Source organism: Anas acuta, chromosome 5 (genome assembly GCF_963932015.1).
Source record: "Anas acuta chromosome 5, bAnaAcu1.1, whole genome shotgun sequence".
Classification (NCBI taxonomy): domain Eukaryota; kingdom Metazoa; phylum Chordata; class Aves; order Anseriformes; family Anatidae; genus Anas; species Anas acuta.
Window position 1 is genome coordinate 48,964,048 of NC_088983.1, and position 13,073 is coordinate 48,977,120.

General features: G+C 37.3%; 1 protein-coding gene across 1 annotated transcript in view; it reads left to right on the forward strand.

Moving 5' to 3' along the window:
• Positions 1-13,073, forward strand: part of PDHX (pyruvate dehydrogenase complex component X) — a 40,266-nt gene that overhangs the window by 1,696 nt on the left and 25,497 nt on the right. Inside the window, exons 2-3 of the mRNA XM_068684637.1 lie at positions 5,421-5,504; positions 9,425-9,525. Of these exons, the coding sequence (XP_068540738.1) occupies positions 5,421-5,504; positions 9,425-9,525 (185 nt within the window). The remainder of the gene's footprint in view (positions 1-5,420; positions 5,505-9,424; positions 9,526-13,073) is intronic.

Consider the following 13,073-nt stretch of genomic DNA (forward strand, 5'->3'; position numbering starts at 1 on the left):
GCAACAAACCAAAGTTATATTGGATATGTTTAACTACAAAATTCATCATCACCGATATTCTCAGGTTGTGGCTAATAGCCTATTACAGAGGTCTACTGGTCTGCTCTTTAGTTCATTAAACATACAGTGTAAAGATGCATTAAATCTCTTCAAGGAGGGGAGGAGGAGGAGGCAGAAATCTCATGCCCATGTTTGACATAATTCTTAAAATGTATTACCAAGAAAAACGCTCTTGGCTACATAGGGGGTTATCTTTAAAATAGTAGCTCCAATTTATGTGAAGGTTTTCTGTTGTAGTGTTTTAGATCTTTCTTCATTTTTTCAAGTCAGCTAAATGTGAAATGATAACACTTCAAATTGATAGGAGTCGAATTAGTGGATGGAGACTGGGAATTGAGAATTTTCTCATGGTTGTAGCTCTACGTTCTGTTAACTGAGTGAGCCTCATCTTTGTGGGATTGTGTGAATTGCCAGAACTTTTCTTCATTGCATGTTTACATGCAATGAAAGAGCAACAATATTTACTTTTAGAGTGCTTATAAAGACTGCTTTTATAGTACAGTGTAATTCTCTGTGTGAATACGATGATTTCTTTTCATAGAGTCATAGAAAGGCTCAGGTTGGAAGGGATCTTAAAAGTCATCCAACTCCAACCCCCCTGCCGTGGACAGGGATGTCACCCACTAGGTCAGGCTGGCCAAGGCCACAAATTACCCTAGACAATAAGATGGATATTAAAATGCATGCAACGTCCATGTAGGAAGATACGGAAAGTTTTCAAAAGCCAACACTTGGCAACTACAAATAAACTTGTATTTTCCTTTTAAGTTTTGACCTGTGATGTCTCTATATAACTCTTTTGGTTTGAATGCATTTGGTGATCAGAATATTTCCATATGCAAATTATTTTGTGATTTAAACAGTATGCTGAACTTTCAGGTGAACGGTCTAAAGAAAACATCTCAACAGTCCAAAAGAAAACATCAACTGTTGTTTTGCAGTGTATCTTAAGTCTTGAATGACAATGCACAGAATTTTACAGCCAGATGTTTCTTTTCCAGCCTGGAATCCCCACCTCACTCTGTGTCTATTTCAAACCCAGAATACTAAATATAGTATTCTGTTTTGAAGTAAAAGGTCAGCTACATTCCAAGTAGTAGTATGGGCCCTGCAAGTTGCAGTCCATCTTCAAAGAAAGTGGAGCAAAGGATTAGTTTTCACAATCCTAGGTTTTGTTCATACAGTTCCTAAATATTTTTGCAGAGCCATGGTGGTAGAATTTTTCTTTCTTTGTGACTGTTAAAGGCAGACTCATACACCTTGCACAGTCAGTTTGAATGCTGCTACTCACTTGCGTTTTCCATTATTGCAATGAGGCCCAACAGTTCCTCATTTTCAGAGGACGCATTTTAATGCATGCCTTGATTTTTGGATTCTTTCTCCTGCTTTGTCTCTGGTTTACTTTTCCAATACTTCATATATGCTTGCTCCTGGATCTTGTCTTTTAATTTGCTTAAAGGACCAGAAGGGACCGTATGGTTTGTTGTAGCTGCTCATAACAGGAAAGAGAAAATGTTACAGTACCCCAGATTTGTTGCTCAGTTTTGGGTTTATTCCATGGTATGGAGCATATTGTGGGGAATGGGTCAAGTAACTCTTTACTAAAACAAAAACTATGACACACCGTGTTTAAAAACATATATTTTTCTCATTAGAAATGTGGAATGCTTTCATTTTTTTTCAGTGAAGTATGTCCAAGTTCTAGGTAGTCCTAGATTTTTGTGGGGTATGACTTCAAAGTAATTTTTGTTGTTGTTGTATTTGACCATCAAAGTTGACTCATCAATTTAGACAAATGATATGGAAAGCATTTATTTACATAGTGTAAATTTTCAAGTAATGTATTTTCTACTTGCTGTTACCTATAAATGTATTTCAGTGAATGTACATAGCATAAAGAAAAGTAAACTCATGCTTTAACTTGGAGTGTTAGGAAAAAAAATCATAAATAAAACATGATGTGGTACATGAGCACAGAGAAGAATTCACAGAGTAATATACATTGTTAATGTAGATCATTTTCATGTGTATTAGCCCAAGATGAGAGCTTGTAAAAAGAAACTTTAAAAAAAAAATTCTTGGAGGAAGTTCAGATGAAGACCAGCAGTGCTACCCAGAACATTGTCTGGATGCATTTCTAAGGACTACAGTAATGAATAATGCAACTCTGACAAGTGTTTCAGTATCACAGAAAGAACAGAACAATTTCTAGGGCTGAGTTGGAAAAGGAAAAATACCCTGGGAATAGGCAGCTGAAAGAAATGTGTATTTCTTCATGCAGTCTGCTGGAAACATGAACCATGTATATGCTGGGCTCGTATCCACAGTTCAAGAGTTTTGGGGAGCGTGACCCTGAGTGTTTTGATGTCCTGGGGACTTTGGGGAATAGATAGCTCGCTCTCTGTGCCTCCTAAAATGGTGAGGTCATTAATGGCTGCTGAGGTTGTTAGATATTTCAATACATTATTTCAATTTTGCATTTTAAAATGCATTGTGTCCAGCAATAATGGAAAAACTGTGTCATGTCTATAACTCTACATAACCTCTGAAATATTTATGTTTTAATACCTTTTACAAGTTTAATAATTTAATTCTTTCATAATCCTGTAACAGTGAGACAGGCAAGGGCAGATTTATTGGATATATTAACATTAATTAATTACAGAACAGAGGTGGATGCTTTTAAATCCCTTAAAACATTGTGTATTAGTTGAAGTTTTCCTTTTATCTTTGTCTTCTCTGAGATCTTAACCATTAAGTTAGGACTTAGAAGTAAGGGTGGAAGCGTTTTCATTCTGGCCTTTTAGCTGAAACCTCTGATTTTATTTCATTGCCTGTTTTATTCTGGACAATGGGAAAAAACCTGGGGTTACTCCTAAGTGTGTAAAGCTGTTCCTGTTCTAAGCAATACAGGAACTGGGAGAAATGTGCTGCGGCTTCCTATTGTTGATAAACCTTAATGCTGCTGACAGGGTACAGAGAATAAGGGGAATATGAAGCAGAATTTGTTTGCCGTTATGTGCAGTGTTCTTCCTATTTGTCTGTTTCTGTGCTTTAACTCGATACAAACTCCGATTAAAAATAATTCAAGAAGAGCTTTAAAAATTGACCAGGCACTGGAAAACTGCTCTTCCAAAATAGCACCTGAAGATCTGTACTAGTACTGTACTAGCTTGGCCTCGTTGCTCTCCGCAGAAGGTCAGCAGGGTATCTCCGGTGTCACCAGCTGGGCGTCTGCATGCCCCCGTGGCACCAGGATCAGAGGGCAGGAGGCGGCGTGCTGGGCATGAGCCCTGCGCTCGCAGTCCCACGTGGGTGTCATGCAGCTGGGTGCTGTGCAGGGCCGCTTCTCCCGCTGTGTTTGGGTGCCCTGGGAAGGTTCAGCTGGCTGGCACGTGGCAGCGAGCTGCTGGCCGCCTGTGCCAAGTACATGTACGTGGTGTGGTGGGGCTGGGGTCTCTATTGCTTAAATACGTGGTGGCACCCTGCAGATCTTTGTGTTTGGCTTGTCACGGGAAGGAAAGGGCTGAGGATTTACCTGGTCCCTCTATAGAGACACCCACGGAAGACCTCTGGAATGAGAAATGTTTCAAGTTTTTTTTTATCAGACATAAGATCCAATCACTGAAATTTGGGTTGGGCAATTTCAGACTGCAAAGTAGATCTGGTTTCCTAGGAAAAAGGATAAATAAATGCTGGAACGGTTTATCAGTGCAGGAGGCAGCTCATCATTGTCTGGAGTACTGGGGTCAGGGGAGCTTTATTAATTTAAAAGATATGCTTTAATCTGTCATCTGGAAAAAAATACCAAAGTCTGCAGTGGAGAGGAGAAGGAACACACGGTGTTTGTGGTAGATTTTGAGAAAATTGATGAAACTTCTGGTCTCGGAATCCAGGACTCTGAACTTCAGGGAATGGGATTACATGCTTTGCCTTGGCACGCTTTTCATATTCCAGTTCAGCATTAAGGCAGGGGTCACAATTAAGTTGAAGTCTCTCACCTTTGGTTAAGAGTCGGAGATGAGTCTGACATTTGGGTAGCTGTGTTCTGTGCATTTCCACCCCGCTCTGTCCTAACACACATGCCCGTAACTAGAAATATGAGGACAGAGAAGCACTCCGAGATAGAACAGGAGGTGCTTTGTAGGCACAGTGCTCATATGTTTGTAATCAGCCTGCAGAACTAGAGAGACAAATGCTGGTGAATACTACTGAGGCGTTTCTGGATGGAGTATCCAATCCTTTATAGCCCATCAGGGTACACCAGAGGGTAACTTACCAATACCTCTCATCCAGTTTCTTGTGACTGCAGCAGTTTTGGCCTCTCGTAAGGGTTGAGATTGGTGCGCATGCACACTGCTGTGCCTGGGGTTTTTCTTTCCTTTGGGTTTGCTTATATCTGACAAGTCTTACACTTGGACTCCCTTCCCTGCTCACTTGTCTCTGAGACTCATTTTGTTTGTCTGTGTGTCCTGGAGGGAAGGAGAGGCTATGGCATGGTGTTTTAGCCAAGGTTTCGCTCAGAGAAGCTCTGATGGGGCAGAACTAAGCATGTGCAGGACCACATGTAGAAACACACACACAAAAAAATGGAAACCCAGTTTGGCTTAGTACCTCTGCTTCTGGTATGCAAGAAGCAAAGGCTGTTGGTGGCTCAGCTTTTGAATTTTGTGACATTTATATGAGGAAGAAAATTTACAGCTTCATCATAGCTGATTATATTCTTCTAGTGATGTTTATATTTTGTTGTTGCATTTTCATTTGATGCATGGTAACACCCACATAGTTTGAGCTCTAAGCAAGCTGTAAATTTTTTTTCTGTTTACATTTCTGTTGGGCAAAAGTCTTATAACTGTGCTTCACTTCCATCCACCAAAGCATTGTTCAGTAGGTCAAGCTGAACTGAGAGCTACTTGAAATACTAGTGTCTATTTTTAATAATGCGCTAAGTCTTAGTCCTAGGAAAAGTTTCCCTTAAAAACTGCTTTAAAGCTGAAACAGCATGAGCGTCTGAAATCATCTTCATCAGATCTAAAGTGTCCATGTTGTATTTTTATTTAAGACAGGGTTCAATTTATTTAAAGCTTTATATTTTTATGGCTTCATATTCAAGTTGGCTCTTCTCTGTGTAACAGACAGATTCAGTGCTTTGTGCTTTGCTTCCCTTGGTGCTCTTGGGAGTGCATTTACAGTGTGTGCATGTATGTACATTCTAGAAAAAGAGCATCATCATAGTTAATATTTTGTTCAATAATTGTTCTTCAGATTCATTCACTTCTAGTTGCATTTGAGTTAAGCAATTTACTGAGAAAAGAATTGGAAAAGCATCTAGTCTGAATAATAATGTTATTGTTTTACAGGTACGCCTGCAATTAAGGTTCTCATGCCTGCCCTTTCTCCTACAATGGAAGAAGGAAACATTGTGAAATGGTTAAAAAAGGAAGGTGAGACTTTTTTTCCCCCCTTGGGACCACAGTTGTAATTCTTCAGCTACATATTCTATAAGAATAAGATTGGTCTTTCAGGTTGTACCTTAATATTTTGAAGCAAAATACTAACAACTGAAAAGTAATGACTTATGTTGAATTATGTGGGAGTAGCTAGATAACTAAGCTGAGTGTACATTTTGTCTTCATATAGATTGTATTTAATTGGAAAAAAAATTGGTAGTCCCAGTTCCGTCAGGAAAAAATTTATTCTCTTCCTACCCCTTCTCCTTCTCCAGTGTAATATTAGAATTGGACTTTGTAGTTTTGGATTCCAGGTGCCAGTTGTCCATTTGTATAGGATGCACTGTGAAGTTTTAGGTGACTGTAGAGATTCTGTCCTCAGACATTTTTGGTTTTACGAAAGAAGCGGACATGTTTGGAGCAAAGCGCATCTCTTAGTCCATTAGCTTCAACAGGCACCATTTGACCAAAACATCAGTTTTGAGTGTTCTGACTATATAAGTAATTTATTTTTTTCCGCTTGCCTTTAAAATGTTCGTACATCCTTCATTGCTGTATTACTGGAGTACTTTGCTTGTATCAGTTTTGAATACAGTTTGGGAGGTAGACAGATAGCAACAGTATAGCTCAGAGATCCTTTAGTAATGGACATGATGTTTGGCTTCTGGTAAGAATTTCTGAAGAATTTACGAGGAATAATATGATAGTTTGTCCATAAAACATGGATGAATCGGTTTTCCTCATAAACTGGTCCAAGGATGTAACCACTATACAGTCATTTTTCTTCCCACTACATTCCAAACACAACACAAAAGAAAAATAAAAGTATTTTAACTAAATTAAAATTAATTCTTAATTGATGGTTGGAGTTCGAGAAGCTATTTCAGTATATTCATTGTTATGCGTGCCATTTCAAAGCAAGACCAAATCTAAGTATATGATATTGCTTTGTTAGGAATTAACTATGATCACAGAAGTGCCAGCGAACTTCTTTTTTTCCCCCTCTGGAAGTCTGGAAAGTAAACATAATAAAATTTAAAAAGTGAATATAAGTGTCTGATAATCTAATATCCAAGAAAATAAATATTGCCAAGCAATTGAGAGAAGAAAGCTGGTGATTGCATATGAAGTGTTATTTTCCACTATAACCAGCAGGGGTCAGTAGAATACTACTTGATCATTTTACTGTTCTTTGTTTAAGTATCAAGTGTTTTCATTTTACAGTTTCACAGGATGGGCAGATGATATTGGTACAGCAGAAGGAAAAATGTTGAATTTAATTGACAGCTTTAGTCTTTCTCTCTCATTGTTAATGCAGTTTTATATTGATTCCTGTGGGTAATAAAGTCCTTCACTTAAAACAAAACTGTGTTTCTAAAAACTTGTATTTATTATGTATGAATTTAATGTTGATGAAAGATGATAGATTAACAGCCCTGGAGACTAAAACCCTCTTGTTATCATGGGCAGGAAACAGACCAAGCAGCAGTGCTAGCAGTTTCCTAGTGCAGTGCAACTTGGCCTTCTTGTGAGACATCACCTCCAGGGAGTTCAGTCTCTATGCTCAGTCAACTTTGATTTGATTTGCAAACAGTACCAAGGAATGCACTTTGTATCTTGTGATTTGGATACTTGTCTGCAAGTAATTGAATGGAGGACGCAGGCTACTGAATGCCAATTGGATATGATTTCCTAGAAGGAAACTCAGCTTCAGCAGGAATACTAATCATTCAGTCTAGCTATAAGAAATTAATCACTTAATTTTTTTTTTAAAAAAAAAAAAAAGGGGGGGGGGGCATAAAAAGTTTTTTCAAGTGCATTATATATAATCTCAGAGTACCATTCAGGCAACTTCCTTTGGAAACACTGCTTTCTCATTAGAAAGCATAAAAACACACATTTTGCAAAGCTGTTCATTCCAAACATCTCTGCTGGGAAAGCTGATTTGTAACTGACATCAAAGTGGGTGCTATTTAGGAGTGATCACAAATTTTGCAGTCTACTGAAAATAACTATGATCCTTTCTATAGCACTGAGATATTGAAACTCGTGAAATTTTGAAGGCTGCTATAAATTGTTCTTGAAATTGCATATGAACAGTTTTCTTCCAAACTTTTGACCACTTCTTGGCTGCAGTATATACTGGGACTAGGGAAGGGAAAACAAAACAAACAGTGATGGAAAAGTGGTTTGCCTATTTCCCTGAAGACTCCTCCTCTTGTCTTCCCTGTGTATGGGAATCCTTACAGTTCTGTGAACAGCCCCATGTATATAAGTTATGAGATGCATTGTACGGGACAAACACATGAAATTTATTTTGCTTAGCTTGCACTGTTAGAGTTAGTGCTAAGCAGCCTCCAATAGTAAGATTTCTTTTTAAAGGTACAGAACATTTACAGATTGATTACAGGCTGGGAGAAGACACTAAGATGGAATTAAGCGCCTTTCTGCTTACCTGTGTTAGCTTTGTAGATTGCACAATTTGCCCAACAATTTGGTTTCTTAACATCTATGAAGTACTTACCTAATGATTTAATGATATATAGGCCACTTGAATTAATGATCCAATGGGATTAAGCCACAGATATAAAGCCTGGGAATTTAGTTTCCTGTGTAGACTGTTTATGCTCTAGTTATCGCAAAGTGCGGTGCGGCAATTAGACTATTACATTAAATAATCAGGTACTACTTTGTGACCTCCCTTGCCAAGTTCCTCAATAGGAATTTTTACGACTTCTAAAACTATGTAATTGGTTGAGCTTTGAATGCTGCTATTGTTTGTTACTGCAGAGATCGCGAGAATCATATAATGCTTTATTTTTCCCTTCTAACTGAGGTAGTTTTGAAACAGGCAATAATTTAATAATAAAATTTTAAGTGTATCATATGCCTAAATATAGGTTGTAACCTGCACAACTTTTTTTTTTCTTTCTGATGCTTAAGAATCAGTAGCAGAAAGAATTAAGTGCTTAGATAATATTGTTGCAGCAGTTCTGGTACTGGGGAGATATTAACATCTGTACATGTTAGACTTGCACATATTGATGCCATTTTTCAGTGCTCTATAAGGAAAAGTATAATATTTTGTTGGGGACCAAAGCATTCAACTACCTCAAAGTTCTTCAGTGTAATTTCAGTTTTAATGTAGGCCATCTGGTCAGTATTGGTGTGTTGAAGGATTCCAGACCCATTGTAATTTTATCATGTGCCCGCAGTTATAGGTATACTTGAAAAACAGGGGAAGGGTAGACTTCAAAATTATTCTACTTGGTTTTTTGTAATGTTGCAAAAGCAGATTCTAACATTTGCGCATATTTTTATTTCACAAAGTAAAAACATTTCTATTACACCTCTTTTGATTGTATGAGATTGAGGAAGCAAGCCTGCAGATAAACTTGCCAAAAGGATTCAAGTTCCTGAGATTTCTAATTGAAAATCTTTGATAGTACAGGTACAAACTAGGGAACTGTAATACTTACAGATATTGCTGACTAAGACCAATCTTAATAATTACTGGTTTAAACATCTTAGGCTTATGGCTAGCAATGAAAATGGAAGGCTGGGGATTATATTTGTGCAAGTGCTACTGATTGATGGTCTTGTGCAAATAAATTTAATTTTGTGTGTGTGTGTACTTCCTTTTGGAAAGCCTACTATAAACAATGCTATTTGGAATTTAATGAATATGTTAATGTTCTACTGCTGCAGTTTCTGTCTCTGCATGTTAGTGTTCATATTTGGAATTGAAAGATACAATATATCATGATAAACCATGATGGGGAATCTGCTAGCTATAGAATGTATTGAAGGATGTAAAGTGCTGTTATTGTATGTTTAATGTCTGTCTTCCATGGTTAAATAGTTCTGAAAGAAAGTTTAGCCTAAGTATTCTTAAGTTCTGTTATATTTTGCAGGTGAAACAGTGAATGCTGGAGATGCATTGTGTGAAATTGAAACAGACAAAGCGGTGGTTACCATGGAATCGAGTGATGATGGCGTATTGGCAAAAATACTGGTAGGGATTCTGTCTGAGTAGGATGTTACAATCTCTCTTGAGACTGTTGTTTAGCATAATGCCTCAAAAACTAGTTTAGACAGATAGCTTTCAGTCTGCTCAGCTCCTAGTATAATGTACTTATTTGCATTCCCAGTGAGAAATAATTGCTCTATTTATATCAGTACGTATACCAGACCACTCGTATTTGTAATTTCTAGACGTATTTAGAGAGAGATTTTCAGTTAGTCCAATTGAGTTGTATTAATTTATCTTTTGTTCATTATGAGTCACACCTGTGAAATATTGCAGTTTTTCTCAGAGAAAAAAGTGACAGTCACTTGGAATATGTAGTTTTGGGTGGTGCTTTAACCAACAATGCGGTAGTGATATTCTGTTGTTCCTGTGTGTGAAATTATTAATAAATCTGTAACATACTCTTTCTTGCAAACCACACTGTTTTATAAGCATCATTTGCATGGTGCTTATAGTCTAGTCTCTACTTCATTCTAAATGGATACCATGGATAAATTATAGGCTTCATTCCTTACACTCAAAATAATCCAACCATGTGGTTTGTTTGAGAGGACCATAATTTTTCTCCCTTTTCCGTTTCTTATGGATTTCTTTCCCAAACTGCTTACTACTTGAAGATTTCAAAACTCTCTCATTTTCATGCTGGTGGGAGTATAGTAGATGTTTTTCCCCTCCATTCACAATAACGAAACGTTAACAGTGAATTTGAAGTTTTGAATAAGAACTTTGGAGAAATAGTTTTGTCATGTATGTGCAATAGATAATGAAACCCTTTATAGAAACATCTAGTTCAAAGTGGTGGTGTTGGGAAAGAAGGGAGTGGACAAAAATGTAGAGATGAAGAAGTAAAATGAAAGAGGATGAGTGGCATTTTGATGTTATTTGGGTTCCTATAAACAATTTTGGTTACCTGTTGCCACTAAAGATAAATTTCCAGAGGAACGGTGTTGAGCAGAGTTACTTAAGAGTTGGCTGTGATTGGGAAGGATCTTGGTTGCTTGAGCTTAGCAACATAGATTTGCTTTGACTGCAAAATCAAAAAATCCAAGTATTTGATTGCACCCACACTAAGGGAATAAACTGCTTGAATTGAAGAACTACAGGAATAAATAATACTCCTTCTTTGAAACAGATTTAGGACTGACCTTGGATTTTCAATGCCAATGGCATATGAATATTTTTTCTGTTTTTTTAAATGTTTTTGTTTTGCAAGTAGGCATCTAAAGACCAGAGATCTTGTGCTGCTTCAGTGAGGCAAAAGCAAAGACTCAAGTGTAGACAGGGACTTGAATTTTGTCTTAAGTTTCAGTTCAGTGGCTTAATCACAGTATCATCCTTCCTTTTCTATCAATTTCTTAAAACCTTACAAAGTGTAAGACCAATTTTATTAGGTAGTGTCCTGAAGATGAAAAATAGCGATTGCAGTAGTTCTCTCCAATGCCATTTTCTAAGACTAGGTCCGTGAAAGATGGCTCCTGCTCTGAAACAATAGCTTAATTAACGTGGCAGGAGATAACCTTTCCGTATGCTTGGTGTCAGCTAAACAGTGTTACTCTGGTAACTGCCCTACAATTAATGAGAACTGGGATTGCGCTCTGAAGAAGACTGCTGTTGATGACAAATTTTTATAGTAGATAAAACGTAATTTGGTCAGGGAGGTCTCATTTAGGGAATATCTAATCGAGAGATGGGGTTGTGGAGCTATATAGGCATACTGCTACTAGTAATCTAGCTACTTAGAAAATTACAGAAAGGGTGTAGCTACAACTAGTTCCTAGAGCCAACAGCGTGCAAGACAATTCTACCCTGCCCACAGTGCGACTTGTTTGTGCTGCTATTACAAAAGCTAGTTGGGTTGGTATGTTACATTGCCTCTTGCTGTTGTACGAAAATGCAGTTGTAGCAGAATGTATTCGCGTAGCTACTCTTTGCAAAAAGGGGCGAGTACTTGCCTTCATGAGAGAATTTGAGAAGTGATGGTCCGTTTAGCATCTTCCTTTTTTGTATGAGCATTCTTTGCAAAAATGAATGCATCAAAATAGGTGGGAGGTGTTTTGGGAGGAGAAGTGATCTAGGATGGAATGCAGCTGCAAGTTAAGCTTGTCAGGGTTTATAAGAAATTATTATTAGCGTTGCATTTTCTACAAAAAAAAACTTGCATTTCAATCATTAGTTCATATAAATAGCAAGTTTGTAAACCTTTTTCTTCTTGTAATTTACATTGCTAAATAGTTATTTTCCCCAGATCCTTTTTTTTTTTTTTTTTTGGTAGCACCTTGATAAAACTCTTGCTGTTGCATTCAACTGCATATCAACACATCTAGTAATTTTCAGAGAATCCATTCTGGTATTCCAGAACAAAATTTCACAGCAGACACTTCTGAAAGCATGGGGATTTTTTTTTTTTTTTGGTCTTCATATTGTTATTTTCATAACTGGTAGATGAGTAATGCTTTCACTATTTTTAATTCTTTCGTCTTCAGTTTTGAATGCTTCTGAAAATTATTGTGCAACCTCTTCATTTTTTTTTCTTTAATAGGAAGTATCTATTCTGCATTTACAGATACTGCTTTGTGAGATTATGTGAAGAGGAGGCATGGGGATTCTCTGTGTCAAAATTTTTAAAGTATGCTTGCCCAAGAGACGTAAAGGATAGGATAGACTCCAGTGCTCACTTGCAAGCATCTTTAAAAGTGGTTCATGATGACTACAGATAGCATTAGTATTTCAGAAACTGCGTTTTTCCTGTTCCCTGCATTCCAAAACCATCCCAGATTCCAAAATTTCCTTATGTATATTTTGCTGTTTTGGTGCCATTTTATATCAATCAAAACCAGACTCTCTAGCAACATTCAACAGTGGCAACAGTTAGATTCTCTAGCAATGGCATTCAACCTTAGCCAAGACATTTCACACCATCCAATAACAATCGTACACTGGAAGCTCAGTCTGAAAAGGAGATGTCTCAAGGGGGATAATAGCTGTAATGTCTTTCAGATTAAGGGAAGAGAGGCAGCTTTATTGGAGTAGCATGAACAGATTATTATGCCAAATAAATTTTTAATGGGTTAATACTCCATTTTGGAATCTGGAAATGACGGGCTTAAATATTGTAATACAGAGTAGATATTAAACTTGATTCCAGTCTCCTGAAAAGTACTGGATGAAACTGATGTTTTGGGGAACTGGAATAATAGGGGAGCAATAGGATGTGATTTTCCTTTATTTTTCTAATTTATTTTTTTTAGCTCAAGTACAGTTCTTAATAGTCTTTTTGCAGTATCCTGCACTATACTGGATGTTCAGGAGACCTCTGTGCAAAATTTTTGACATTAAGCTCAGATTTGTGGATGGGGAGGTGATTTCATATTGAAAAGACTATCCTTTCAAAGCCCATCTCAGAAGTTTCATGTGATGTAGCTGATGAGGAATTAAGAACAAGTATAATGCATTTCAGCGGTCAAATCAGTTGAAGTTTATTCATTTCCTAAAAGAAACAAGGCAACGGTTTTAAATTGTTTGATTCCAGCTAC